The sequence below is a fragment of the Eurosta solidaginis genome, chromosome 4 (genome assembly GCF_040869045.1).
Source record: "Eurosta solidaginis isolate ZX-2024a chromosome 4, ASM4086904v1, whole genome shotgun sequence".
NCBI lineage: Eukaryota > Metazoa > Arthropoda > Insecta > Diptera > Tephritidae > Eurosta > Eurosta solidaginis.
Window position 1 is genome coordinate 190,191,604 of NC_090322.1, and position 15,742 is coordinate 190,207,345.

The 15,742-nt window shown below is 37.4% G+C and overlaps 1 protein-coding gene across 15 annotated transcripts in view; it reads left to right on the forward strand.

Moving 5' to 3' along the window:
• Nucleotides 1-10,064, forward strand: part of Pvf1 (PDGF- and VEGF-related factor 1) — a 136,168-nt gene extending 126,104 nt beyond the window's left edge. For 13 of the 15 annotated variants that reach the window (XM_067784304.1, XM_067784302.1, XM_067784301.1 and 10 more), the window contains exon 9: nucleotides 4,248-10,064. In XM_067784304.1, coding sequence (XP_067640405.1) covers nucleotides 4,248-4,385 — 138 coding nt within the window. In that variant the 3' untranslated portion in view covers nucleotides 4,386-10,064. Of the gene's footprint in view, nucleotides 1-1,284; nucleotides 1,478-3,755; nucleotides 3,807-4,247 lie in introns of all 15 variants that reach the window. The other 2 variants (XR_010953074.1, XR_010953073.1) reach the window with 2 other exon arrangements.
• Nucleotides 10,065-15,742: the final 5,678 nt, after the last annotated feature.

Below are 15,742 nucleotides of genomic sequence, written 5' to 3' on the forward strand. Positions count from 1 at the left end.
CAAACACGTTTTAAACTTTTGGTTTATGTCATAAAGTTTTTGGTCTACATATGTATATGACCAAACTTTTTTGAGTTGAAAATCCAGACCTGGCAGATATTAAAACGAAACGAACTCTTACTTGAAACACTTTGGTTTAAACTTTAGTTCAGAAAAGTTCCATTTTTAAGACTTCTGGACTAAAATGTAAACCTATATATATTGAATATTGTGTTTATTCTCTCATAGTTTATAATATAGATCAAAAGAATTTAAAAACGCGGTGTGGGTAAAACTTTTTGGTTTTAATTTTAAACTTTTCATCAAAAATTATATTTTTTAAGTGTCTGGACTAAAATTAAAAACAATATATTTTAGATATCCCTTAAAACTATTTAGTGTTTTTAAAAGTAGTATGAAAAAGCTTAAAATCAGCTGTAAACTATGCTAGGTTTAAAAATTAACTAAAATTTTTGACGGTGTATTAATTGGGAAACAGAAATATGTCGTGGCTGGGAAGAAACCATGGATCATGGCTCTATATCTATAGACCTCTCCAGCTTTAAATAAATAAATATCAAGCCGTTGCACCACCACTCTAATATGTAGTATGTTAGTAAAATATATTTATGTATAAGTAGAATTTTTGTGCGTTCCAATGCACAGTATCCAGATACGAATGCAACAACAATTTGATCCATATCGATTGGAATGCACTATGCATATTAAGGTGAAGGGGTATTCAAATAAAAAACAATGCGTTATTCTAGTATTAATGTATACATTACAAAAAAAAGTTACTTGGTGATCAGGACATCAATCGGATTAGCTTTAGATCTTGTATACAGTTGCCTATATATTTAAATAAAAATAATTGTTTCATTAGACACAGCTATTTTAAAAAAATAAATTTTTAAAGCAATGAGCAATAAAAAAAATAATTTGTATGATTTACAAGAACAAGGTTGAGTATTTTTAAGTGGCGTCCCTAAATTTTTAATCAATCGTATAATACCTATATGTATGTTTAAAACACGCACATGCTTTTGCAATTTTGATAAAATCACTACCCGCACAAAATTTTATGTTTAATTAATATTTTGCTTTGCACAATAACAAACTTACCAGCGCAGTTATTTTATATTAAAGATAAAATTTATAGCAAAAAAATAAATACATATAAAATTCGCTTTTACTTTAGTTTTTTTATTTAGTGCTTGAAAAAAATATATCTTATGCCACACACTTTTAAGATTTTTAATAAATTTTTTATTGATTTTAATAAATTTATTTTTTTCGTTCTAGATAAATCAAGTTGAATATGCCACTTAAATTTTTTAATTTAAATGCCACACAGACTAGGAAATCGCGCCAAAAAATAATAAATAATTTATTTATTATAATTAATTTAAAAAGAAAACTTGAAATACGATATTTATTGCCAAACAAGGCCAATAACAACTCAACAAGTATTTTATGTTCATACTTATATGTTTAGGTACGTATGTATGTATAAACAATTGAGTGAACATTATGCAATGTGAGTAATTGGAGTGCCAATATAGAATTAACCACCACTGTAGATAAGACAAATGTGATATCTTCGACATAGACGTCAAACTTATAAATAGAACCGATCACCTTATTTTTAAAGTAACTACCGTGGTCTCATTCAGCATCTCTTTCTATCACCCGCTAAAGATATTCGGTCGTATGCGCCGCTATATTGAATATCCTGTCAAAACGCTGCCAAAACGCGGAAAAGTTGTCATCTTCAACATCCTGTCAGGCGGTTGACGGATAAGATATCACACTTGTTTTTTCCACACTGTTAACCGCCGTATTCATCAAAAATAAAATTAGAAATTTGTATGGAAATGTTATATTTATAAACCTTTTGAATTTGTTAAGAATAAGACATGAGGATATTACGAGTTTTCTGGAATGATGAAAAACCTGGTACTTAATTTAACAGAAATAAAGTCATGGGCAATATATGACTCAACAAAAATTCGGAACATTTGTCGATAGTTGACGATGGGATTACTTCCTGGGTCAGAGAGTTTTATCCATTCTCTTAACGTTGCTTTTGAGATTTGGATGCAATTTTACTCACACATTGCAATAGTCTGAAAGCATTTACTGCATATTTGCTTTTTTGGTTTTGAAAAGGGGGAGGAGTTACATGCCCTTTGGGAAGAGTAACTTTTAAGTTATTTTTTAAGTTCTTACTCTGCAGTGAAAACTGAGCTAAGTTAATACTTGCCATATTGGCCGTTAACATAAAATGTGCTCGGCCATGTCAGCTTAAGTCGCAAACGTGGTAGGATAAAACTCTAGTTAAGTATAATGACTCAAATCACTAATATTATTTTTAAATATGGACTATAAAGGCACCATTTCGGGACATTTTAGAATTTTTTTGGAATTATGACGGCATCACTTGACGATATTTCGGCTTTGTTTTCCGAATCAATTCGGGAATATCGCGGGCAACATTTTTTAATAATATCGGGATTACTTTCGGGTCGGTTTTCGAGATCATTTCGGAACTATTTCGGAACCGTTTGTGGATTGTGCATGAAACCATTTCGGAATAACCTCCAAAATATATCTAGATTGTTTGTGTTATGGTTAGCAGGTACTTTCTGTTTTGTTTAGTTGTTTAGGAATTTGTTAAAAGCGGGGCTATAACCAGATCATTTTAAGCTCTCTTGTCATACATCACATCAACAGTTATGATAAGGGACTTAGGCCAACTTCCCGAGCGACAAGTCAATATTTTAGCTCAGAGTTTACCTGAAATGAGAGGTGAAACTCGTACATATTGACAATTTTTTTAAAATAACTCTGAGTTAAAAAAAACTTGCAATTCTGCTAGAGAGCCTTATAAAACATATGTAGTTTTTGTTAAAGAGGATTTTACATTTATATTTGCTTATTATTAGAACTGCAGGATGCAGGAAGACGGTCTAGTATTTGCCCAGATGACGGGGTTATTTTATAACATAACTCCATGTGCCTTATTGGGATTTTTTCGGTTGGTCGTCAAACAAATTCTGGTAACACTAAGGACACATTCAGACAATGTGAGATCTTTATTAACCGGCCAGTTCAACCTAACCAAACTTCCCAGTTCAAACTGACGCATGTTGGCATGAGTGCTTATCCGTCGAATCTCTACCGTCGCTATTAATGCTGGTTCGCAGACAAACGAAGTACTTTAAAGTTTCTAATATATGTATACTAGGGCGGGTCAAATTGTATGGGGAAAAATGGGGAAAAAAACTACCACATCCAGTTTCTGAATCTATGGGTCATACTGAATAATATTGTCCATGCGACCATAGGTCTGAAATGAATTTCCCTAATTTTGTTAGAAAATTTTATATCCCAATCCGAATCCGATTTTGGCATTTATTTTCATGTATTTTATTTGTGAGAGCCGCTATTCGGATTCGGATATAAAATTTTCTAACAAAATTAGGGAGGCTCGAAATTCATTTCAGACCTATTGTCCCATGGACAATTTTACTCAATATGACCCATATATTCAGAAACTGGATGTGCCTTTTCAACAATAAATTTGATCCACCCTGATGTATACCCATACCAAGGGCGCATACCCTTGGCGCCGATTTATTTGCATGTGGCACCCCAATCTACAAGCATTGTATAAACAAATTAAACATATAACTATTAATGGATTTAATAAGCACTTATGATTCACATTCTAAACTATTATTTTTTTCTGTTGTCATTTAAACTTATTTAAGGAATTTTAAGCGGTTTTTGTCTTACTACTTGTACTAGAGTAATGAATTTAAGTGAGTATAATTTTAAGTATTAACTTTGATTTTATTAGCACTTTGTAGTTTTGTCATTCAACCCTTCCCACATTAGGTTTTGTTTTCGTACTTATATATATGTATGCATATATTCCACTATTAATATGTTCTCTATGCTTACCTTTCTTATATACATATATACCTATTTACATTAAAAAGTTTAAATCTAATTACACACAAGAGATTGATAGATAACGAAATAGCGAAATTGGTAGTAAATACTAATAACAGTAATAATTAGTATGCGTTAACACAAGTCTGCTTTGTCATACGTTTTTTCCAAATTACGCCTTTTGTCTATTATAAACCGCATTGACATTGATTCCTAATTTAAATTTTCAAGTATACATGCATACATATGAACATACATATCTTGAAAACATTATAAAAAACAGTTATATCTTTTTTGTATCCCAACAGCCTGTTGACAATGGCAGCAACATTAGAAGCTCTTCCTCCAACTCGGCTTCTCTCTTCGATCGCAGACGTTTTATAGTCAAAGCTATACCAGCTGAATTCAGACCGGATGATAGCACACGATATTCACTACGAAAGTAAAAAAAAAATATTTGAAGAAAATAAAATTTAAATAAAAAAATGAATTGAAATGAAATAAAATTAAAAAAAATTATTATAAGTAAATTTAACGATATTTAAATTTAAACAAATTTAAGTAAAACAAAATAAAATGAAATGAAATAAAGTAAAATATTAAAAATAAAATAAGACAAAATAAAATAATAAAAAAAGATTTAATTTATAGAAATAAAAAAAAATAAAAAAAAAAAATAAAAGAAAATAACAAAAATGAATAAAACAAAATGTAATAAAGAGAAAAAATGAATTTTAATAATTTTTGGGCAAATTGTTGAAATTTAAATATTTTGATTTTCAGAGCTTTTAGGCCGTTAATGAAAAACAAAAACTAAGTTTTTTCTTGTTCTCCTACGCGTTTCGATGTTTTCTATATCTTCTTCAGGGAGCCTGGTTTATTTAACATAAAACATAAAACAAAAATGACAATTATTAATATTTTCACAACAAACAATATTCATCAATATTTCATTACTGGAGACAGTCTTTTATAAGAGCGTAACATTGCTGTCGTATGCTGGTGCTATGATATCATTGGCCTTGAGGAATGCGCCTTATGTTCTGCCTTCTCTGATTTGGATAAAGAGGAAAAGTGGGTCTGCGATAAATGAGGAGAAGCCTCGTCACTGTTTACGAATGTAAATTCGTAGCGGGGGGAGGAGGAATACCGGTACTGAGTTGGCAGAGGCAGGTGGAAGAAGACTAGATCTCCCGTGGTGTTCTCCCATTGGCGTCACTTATAACGAAACAGGGATAACTGGCGTGACTCGTTACGCAACGGCAAACATCGCTTAACCAGTTACGAGCCAATTAATGATATTGATGAAAAGCCTTTTGAACCCAGAGATGGTGGTTAATCACCGCCAATTACACCCTGCACAGAGAGGCCTATGTGAGTGCCACGTTTACTGAAATTTATATGAAATAATCGCTTCGTTTTCTCATATTTCCTTCAGATAATGTGTATTATGACAATCGCTATACTCCAAAGTCAATCAGAGCATCAAATTATTGCACCACATACATATTCCTTGCGTCCTTAGACTAAATAAAAAAATTCAACAGGGCCGCGGAGAGGGCGGGGCAGCCAGGGAAATTGCCCTGGGGCCCGGAAGGTTTTTGGAGTCCCGGCAAGGCAAAGCAGTATTTACAGTACTCTCAAAGCAGTATTGACAGTGGCTCAAAGTGTTGACGGTAATCTGCCATCGAAATCTGGAACTGCAAGCTAGAAATGCCACACTGGAAATGGAAACATAAAATATACGTAGCCCGATTGATCACTTGAAGAAGTTCAGGGATCATACTTCAAGAATGTAAGGTTCTAGCAGGGAGTATAGGAGTTGTGAATACCTTCGCAGAGAAAAGAAGGAAGATAAGAAAGCGCCAGTTCGATGAATTGCCTGGCGAATCACCTGAGGGTGATTCCGAAACTCAATTTAAACAGCAAATTTTTTACGTTTTTTGGACTGCTTGACTGGTAACATGACAAAACGTTTCGAAGTCGTAACTGACATTGCGCTTAAATTTAGTTTCTTGTGGAAGTATCAGGATCTGACGGAAGAAGAGCTCAGAGAAAAGGCAGCGGTATTCTACACTATTTATGGCATCGATATTTCTACGGATCTAATAGATGAAATCATTCATCTCAAAGCCATCCACTTAGCAAATTTGGAATGTGATTCGCTGCCATCATTTCAATTGCTGAACAAATTTCATGACTTGAAGATGGAAGTATTATTTCCTAACATCTGCATAGCATTAAGAATATTTCGCACACTTCCAGTCAGTGTGGTTGAAGGGGAGCGTTCTTTTAGTCTATTGTCTCGCGTGACAAATTCTTTACTCCTCCGAAAGGGCTGAACCGATTCTCATGAAATTTTGTGAGCATATTGCGTAGCTGAGAATCGGCCAACGTCTACCTTTTTTCGCTACGTGTCTAGGGTCTTGAGATCAAAACGTGGACCCGGGTACCCCTAGAATGTGTTTATATAATATGGATATCAAATGAAAGCTGTTGATGAGTGCTATAGTACAGGATAATTTTCATACCCTTGGGTGACTAGGGTCTCGAGATATGGGCCAAAACGTGGACCCGGTTACCCCTAGAATGTGTTTATACAATATGGATAACAAATGAAAGCTGTTGATGAGTGATTTAGTAGAGGATAATTTTCATACCCCTGGGTGACTAGGGTCTGGAGATATAGGCTAAGCGTGGGCCCGTGAACGCCTAGACAATGTTTTTACATTGTGGGTATCAAATTGAAGCTGTTGATGAGTACTTTAGTACGGGGTAGTTTTCATACCTATAGGCGACTAGGGTCTCGAGATATAGGGCAAAACGTGGATCAGGGTAACACTAGGATGTGTTTTTACATTATGGGTATAAAATTGAAGCTGTTGATATGTGCTATAATACAGAGTAAGTTTTACACCGCTGAGTGACTAGGGTCTAGAGATATAGGCCAAAACATGTACCCGGATACCCCTAGAATGTGTGTGAATTATGGATATCAGATGAAAGCTGTTGCTGAGAGCTCTAAAGTTCATTGTGATATTCGATTTAGTCGCATCAACCTGGCAAAACTGATAAATATGCATGCGAAGCGGAAATAAAGACAAGAATTAATAATACCCACATACCTATTTACATACGTCCTATTCGATTTGACTGAAATTTCGTATATAAATTTGCCTATATTAGTATTTACGATGCTTTTTTCCGGGAAGTATACCAGATACGGACTGGGACTGGGATTAGGACTAGGACTGGGACTGAGACTGAGATTCGGAGTGGGACTGGGACTGAGACTCCGAACTGGAACAAAATACATACCACCCTCTGGGACTGGCAATAAGAGATGAAGAAGAAGGAGAAAAACTTGAGAGAAGAGAAAAGAGAGAAGGAGACTGAGAAAAAAATAGAATGAGACAAAGATGGAGATGAAGCGAAAAAGACGGAGGGAGGAGCTAATAAAAAGATTAGGAAAAAGTGTAGAGGGGTAGGGCAGAGTTAGACGGAAAAAGTTTATTAAAATGTATGCAGATAGGCCAAATTTAGGGCACAACAACGTCTGCCGGGTCTGCTAGTTTTATATGTAATAAAACTGACAATGTGAATTGAAAAATTTATGTATGTTATGTTACATTAATTTTTATAATTATACACATTAAAATATAATTTAATTGTGACTAAAACAATAACAATAATAAACAACACAACATTCTGTATATTTAAAAAGTTCCACTGTGTACATTGCCTCGTACATTGTGATTGATTGCAGTCGCGTAGGCGCAGTTTAGGTGATCCACATCTTCTTTGAAATTCATCGTTTTGTTTACTTTTTGTTGTATGCACAGCCTTTCTAATGTTACTCTCGTTTTCTCTCTTCTCTCAATATCTATTCTTCCGCGTCCTTGGTTTTATTGCGAATATATCATCTACATACTTATTGATGTATTTGATATATATGTCCTTAGTTTTTAATTCGGCAATGCTGTCGTCAAGAATCTTATCCAGGACTATATCGGCTACAGTTGGTGACAGTGGGTTGCCCATTGGCATTCCGTACACCTGTTGGTAGAATTTTCCATCGTATGTAAAGTAATTATTATCCCTCAAACAAAAATCTAAGCAGGTTTGAAATTGTTAACGTCGTATGATCTTTTAACGTTGCACGTTGTCTCATAATTGTGCGAATAGCCAATTGTACCGGAATGTTGGTAAAAAGAGATATTACATCAAACGATATTAGAATTTCGTCATCTTCCACCGTCACATCTCTAAGGTTGTTCTTTAATTGTAGAGAATTACTTATGTTTAGGGTATCACTAATTATATTTTTGATTATTAGCCCTATGTGTCTAGAGTTTATAGCATGGCACACCTACGGAAGATGATATTGGTCTCAGAGGGCTGTTCTCTTTATGGATATTTGGAAGTCCATACAGGCTTGGTGCAGTGGCCGCTTGTGCAAGTGAGCTGTTTTTTAATTTTAAGATTAATATGTTTCTGTTTGTAGATGTTGTTTATTATATTATTGTTTTTCCTTAACAACTGTTGCGTGGGATCATTTTATATTGTTTTTGTCACTGAGTAATTGTTCCTTTTTTGTTCATAATCCATTTTGTACATCATTATGGTTTTGTTTCCTTTGTATGCGTTTGTAACGATTATTGAACCTTTATGTTTTTTAACAAAGTTTCTGGTCTTTTCAAATATTTTTAAAATAAATTCCTCTTTTGGATTGTTGGGTATTTTGTTTTTGTATGTGTTTATTTTCGTTGCTAGATTACATCTCAGTATATCTTTTTGTCTCTCATCTTCTATTGTTTGAATGCCTTGATTTAAGTCTGCAATCAAATGAATGGGTGAAAAGGTTTTCTTCGAAACTGGTAACGCAAATTTTTACCCATTGATAGTAGCCAACGGTTCTCTGGTGATACTGGTATAGTGGTTTCGTTTATAAACCACTCTTCGTTCGTCCTTAGACCAAACATTTCAAAATTTTTATTGACATGCACTTGTAGTCTTGAGTTTAAGTGTTCCTCTGTGGTAGTGTGTATTTTGTTTATAAATTGTTTTTCACTTGCTAACACCGAAGTAATATCATCCTCATCTAGTCGCTTTTTTAGGTCATTCCTAATGTGTATTATATTGGTACTGATGATTTTAATTTGAATATTGGCTTCCTTCATTTCTAGGTTTAAAATTTTCAATATAAATTGTTTTTGTATTTTCTCAATCTCTTTCTTTGTTTTCTCCAATTAAAATGAAGTAAATTAAACAATATTTAAATTTAAAAAATTTTAGTAAAATAAAATAAAGTAAAATAAAATAAAATAAAATGAAATAAAATAAAGTAAAATATCAAAAATAAAATAAGACAAAATAAAATAAAATAATATAAAGTAAAATAATAAAAAATAAATTTAAAAAATAAAATAAAAAAAATAAAAATAAAATATAAATATAAATAAAAATAAAAACTAGGTATCTACCGTTATATGTATATAAACTTATATTTCAGTATTTGTTAAATGCATGTATTGTTTATTTAAATTAAATAATTGTTTATGTTTGTATAACAATGTGCATTTATTTTATGTAGCTAAGTTTATGTGAATAATAAATCTTATATAGACCGTAGAAGTTATGTATTTAATAAATGTTATAAAATAACTATTAAACATGTACTTTATTTTTATGAGCTAAAAATTTAACATAAGTCAAAAATAAAGTTAAAAATATGACTTTTATTATGTAAAATTTACTTATATCGTGTTTCCATGTACACTATAAATGAAAGTTAAAAATGAAAGTTAAACCCTCCAAAGCTCTCTTTGTTTAGCTTTTTCGCATTAAAACATGGAAAATAATGTGGAAATTCGGTCCCTGATAGTTCATTAGGAATTATTTTTTCACGCTATCACAAAACCTTTTTTGCTTGTTTAAAATGCAATAATATAACATTTATATTTAAATAATAAAAAAATTGTACATGAATATGTGTAAAAACGGCCGTTAACTTATGTATTTGTAATAATATTTAAAACAATGTATTATAAATAAAGAAAAAATATTAAATATTAAATATTTTATAGTTACAAATTTAAGAAAAATAATAAAAATACATATCAAAATTTTATGTTTTTATTCGAAAGGATTTGGAAACAATCCTGATGTAGGAAATAATCCCGAAATGCTCCTCCAATCCAGAAGTGTACCATACTCCTTATCCCCAATGCTCCAAACAATCACGAATGATCCCGAAACTTATTCGAAAATGATCTACCTGAGAAAACTTTTGCAAGCGCCCGATTTCACAGCGTTATTCAAACACTCCCTATCTCAAAATTGGTTTCAAAAACGTTCAATCTAAGCATAATTAAATAGATTTTGGCGTGAGATAAGGTGTTAATGAAAAATTTATGAGATTGGACGTTTTTCAACCCAAATCTTAGATGATCCACTCAGAAGTCGAAATAATGGTCCCGAAACAGTCACAAAATATTGAAATGATCCGTAAAACAATCTCTAAATTATCCTGAAAGCGTCTGAAAATACCAGTACCTATAAGTCCTCTATCAATATCACGCTTATACCAAAAATTATTGGTCTAGGTGAAAGACTCTTAGTTTAAACGACTTTCACAAACTCCTGGAGAACAATCTTGTACATGGAGCATACCCTGGCCAGTTGCTAATGATATATTCAATGGAAAAAAAAAGAAGGAAATTCGTGAATTAAACGTAGCTAGTGCAAACTGATTGTTGTTAAAAGTTTCCTTCAACTTGTTGGTAGTTGTTGTTATTGTAGGTGCGACCAATCACAATCATAAATATCGTCTAACGGGAGTTCGTCCTTGACAGGGGTGGCTTTCCGTAATTCTGGTAGTTGTTGTTATTGTAGGTGCGACCAATCACAATCATAAATATCGTCTAACGGGAGTTCGTCCTTGACAGGGGTGGCTTTCCGTAATTCGATAGTCGACACTCGTTGATTCGATACCGAACGCTCGATGATGCAATTTTAGTTCCCGTATCTTGGTATGATCTCTTTCGTTTGCAGATTTCAAGAGTGTTTAGAAAGCTTTTTGGAACTACCAAAATATTTTCTTTTATAAATAGCGTTTGTATCTTAACTCTGAAGAAAAAATCATTCCCTAAATAACCACCAAAACATAAAATTATAATTTTGACAAAGGCAATTCGACACCTAATTTGGTATCGAACAGTTTGTATCAAACTTTCGATACGACGCGGAAAGCAAAAACGATTATTTTATACTCGCTCTTGATCGATATCGAATTACGGAAATCCACCCCAGTAGTCCAACGCCTTTTTTGAACATCTCTCGGGGTCTTTTCATGCTCCTTTTTGTTCATGCGGCTGAGTACATAAGGGCGGTATTTGTTCATAATGCTGCAGGTTAATGCTTAGGTTTAAGCATCCTCAGTTGAGGTCTTGAGACAAGCATGTTGAGCAGATGACAGATTTTCCTAAAAAAATTAAAATGGCGGACCATAAGTTGAAAGACAAGTTCGACCCTAATCTCCTCGGATCTAATCAGATACAATTATTTGAAGAGATTAAACCATATGAAAAAAAGAGTTTTTCCATTTTCGCATTTCGCCTCCAAGACATAAATATGGACCTTCGAAATTGGACCAAGAAGGTGATGTAAGCTTCGACGTTAACAATTATGTGTGACTCAGGTCTTCAACTCTGCTTCCCAAGGCAGTCGGTTCTATGCACCGGAGCGACTCGGGATTTTTCCCGACCAAGGACTGTCATTTCAGTGTAACCCCATTTAATTTGTTGCGTCCCTCCCACAAATTGTCATCCTCCCAGCAGCCCCTTGCAGCGGGACTGCTCCATATTCTCTTGCTCCGGGAAGGTATCGAATCCAATCCGGGTCCGTCTCCTGACCCCGGTCCTGAGAAATGGTTTGCTGCATCTGCCGGAAAAGAATCTTTTTAGGACGGTCATACTATGTTCAGTGTGTCTCGTGTAAGGGATGGTTGCATCGGACAGGTTGTTCTGGGCTTGATCCCAAAACCCGACATCCACGTAACTTTTATAAATCTTTTGTGGCTCCTTGCTGTTCACGTTCAAGGGCGTCCCGTAGTCTACGCCTTAGTGCCCCCACTACCTTCCAGCAGCCCAGCTGCTCAGCAAGCCACAACCAGTACCCACTACTGCTCGCGCCCCGCGGCGCCAACAACTCAAACAGCTGCTACCACTCATAACTACTATCTCCGTAGTAGAGTCGGTAGCAATGCTGAGCATCAGCCCCTGCCCCCATCTTCTCCCACCCTCTTTTCCGGCAGCAATCGTGTAGGTCAAGGAAACAGACTCTTAGTCCCTAACCCCGTTTGCCAGCACAGAATATATATGTTTGCGACATCCGCCAAATGCAGCTCCTGCCTTGGGCGGTGCCACTTTCTTAGATGTTCTGGTCTCCGCGACGACAACCCCCCGACGGTTTTCATTGCGCCATGTTGCCAGGTCGCAAACCCCAATCTACCGGGTACCCCAATGCTTGCCCAAGAACACCCAGTCCCAGGGCCACAACAGCAGTTGCGTCCTGGCCTTCCTCAACCCAGGCGTAGTCACCCGTCACTTACTCCCAGAGTGGCGACGTCTCCCCCTATGCAGAATTCTGCAGTTAAACTGTAATGGACTAACTGGGAAGATCACGGAGATAGTCGATTTCATGAAGCGGCACAACATCCGCATTGCTGCGATTCAAGAGACTAAACTCACAGCAAGATCTGCACTGCAAACCTGTTCTGGGTATAATGTCCACAGAAAAGATCGCATGAGCGGATGTGGAGGCGGCCTCGCGTTTATCATACACCACTCTGTGCAATATCATATATTTGATATTTCGGCATCGACCGCAGGGACGTCAAAGCCTATCTGTCCGGTCAGGCGATGCAAACCTAGAAATCATCAACATCTACATCCCTCCTGCCACCTGTTGCCCCAGTGGATACCGCCCTAATATTAGCGCCTTACTCACTGGCAACAATCGCATTATCTTAGGCGACTTTAATGCCCATCACGACCCATGGCATTCAAACTTGCGAGCGGACAGTAGGGGTGAGATGTTGGCGGATCAAATTGAAGAAACGACGTTCTGCACAATAAGCGGAGACGCCCCCACACGTATGGTAGGAAGCTGTCACAGTTCCCCGGATATCTCAATCATGAGCGCAGAACTCGTAAACTGCGTCAACTGGCAGCCGATGGTAACATTGGCATCCGACCACCTGCATATACCTATTTTCTTCGAGCGTACCGCCGACTTCATGGTCACAGAAAAACGCACTTTCATAAACTTTAAAAAAGGAAAGTGGGACGAATGCAAATATTTTACAGACAACCTCTTTGCTGCCCTCCCTATCCCGACTGATGCCCGCCAAGGGGAGCATGCTTTCCGCAAGGTCATTGAATCCGCCTCGGCACGTTTCATTCCCGCCGGGAGAATTCCCGAAATTCGGCCTCACTTCCCGGCGGAGGCCGCAAATTTAGCGAGACCTTATAAGACAGCTCCACCCAGGCGACCCCCAAATAAGGGATATAAACCAACGCATCAGATTGCTTGTGGATGAACACAAGCGGGCGAAATGGGAGGAGCACCTAAGAGGTTGTAACCTCTCTGCCGGTGTGGGTAAACTTTGGTCCACCGTAAAGTCCCTATCGAATCCGTCCAAGCACAATGACAGTTTCCATCGCCTTCGGCGAAAAAGTGCAGTCGGATTCGAAAAATGCATTCTACGGTCGACAAAGATACACGGAGGGCCAACAGACACGCACATAAACATAAATTCAGCGCGTCACCAATTACCATCACCGCCAGAGGTTGTTGTTGTTGTTGTTGTAGCAGTGCTTCGCCGCACCTAACAGGCGCGACCGATCACAAATTGTCATCAATATCCTCTAACGGGAGTCCAAGGAAACTTGCTGTTTCAACAGGGGTGGACCATAAGGAAAGGGGTGTTAAAGGCGTTGGTTCCACATTACAATTAAAGAGATGGTTGGTGTCATGTGGGGACACATTGCAAGCGGGGCATACATTTTGTATGTCGGGGTTAATTCTGGATAGGTAAGAGTTTAACCTGTTACAGTATCCAGAACGAAGTTGAGCAAGAGTGACACGCGTTTCCCTGGGGAGTATGCGTTCCTCTTCCGCGAGTTTTGGATACTTTTCTTTGAGTACTGGATTCACCGGGCAATTCCCGGCATAAAGGTCCGACGCCTGTTTGTGGAGTTCACCAAGGGCCTGCTTGTGTTTTTTCGCTTCATACGGCTGGGTTCTCAGGTGCCGTATTTCCTCAAAATGCTTACGGAGATGACTCCTTAAGCCCCTAGGCGGTGCTGGTTCATCAATCAGATGTCTGTTGGGATGCTCAGATTTCTGGGTATTCAACAGGAACTGTTTGGTCAGCATCTCATTTCTCTCCCTGATGGGGAGAATTCTCGCCTCATTATCAAGATGGTGTTCTGGGGACATAAGAAGACAGCCCGTGACAATTCTGAGAGAAGTCTTTTGGCAGGCCTGTAGCTTCTTCCAGTGGGTAATTTTAAGGCTTGGCGACCATATGGGTGACGCCTAGCACGTAATCGGCTGGCTAATTCCTTTGTATGTAGTTGTTGTTGTTGTTGTTGTAGCGATAAGGTTGCTCCCCGAAGGCTTTGGGGAGTGTTATCGATGTGATGGTCCTTTGCCGGATAAAGATCCGGTACGCTCCGGTACCACAGCACCATTAAGGTGCTAGCCCGACCATCTCGGGAACGATTTATGTAGCCACATTAAACCTTCAGGCCATTCCCCCCTCCCCACCCTCAAGTTCCATGAGGAGCTTGTGGTCGCCAGAGCCTCGTCTGTTAGTGAAACAGGATTCGCCGCGGATAGGTGAGGTTGACAATTGGGTTCGGAGAAGCTATATATTGCGCTGGCAACCTGAAGGGTTGCGTTACACAACCCCTTGAATCTGGTATTTTAGTCGCCTCTTACGACAGGCATATCTACCGCGGGTATATTCTGATCCCCTAACCCGCTGGGGCGGTCGTTTCTTTATCTTTTCCCCAGGTACTGCCAGCGAGGGATTTGAGGATTTTGTTACGGCTCTGAATTCTCGGAACAATTGCGGAGAGGTTGAAGATGCCATTGGTCACGCGAAACCATCCAAAGCAGTGGGCCCAGACGGCATAGCCATGCCGATGCTTAACAGCCTAGGGAAAGAGGGTTTCAAATACTTAGCACATGTATTCAACCTGTCTCTTTCCATGGAAAATGGCCAAGGTGGTTCCGCTACTAAAGCCTGGGAAACCAGCTAACATAGGAGAGTCGTATCGTCCGATATCTCTCCTATCGCCAGTAGCAAAGACGCTTGAAGCCATTTTGCTCCCCTACTTCCAAGCAAATTTGCAGCTAGCCTGTCATCAGCATGACTTCAGAAAACTCCATAGCACCACCACCGCGCTAAATGCCATCAGCACCCAGATAAATTGCGGTTTAAATCAAAACCCCCACCATAGAACAGTACTCGTAGCGCTAGACCTATCAAAAGCTTTTGATACGGTCAACCATGGCACGTTACGGCAAGACCTGGAAGGGTCTACCCTTCCCCCATGTCTTAAAAGGTGTACCGCAAATTATCTGGGTGGTCGGCAGGCATCGGTGCAATTTAGAAACGAAACATCAAAACCAAGAAGAATTAAACAAGGGGTGCCACAGGGTGGTGTCCTATCCCAAGCTCTGTTTAATTTCTACATATCTAAGCTACCTTCACCACCAGGAGTCACTATCG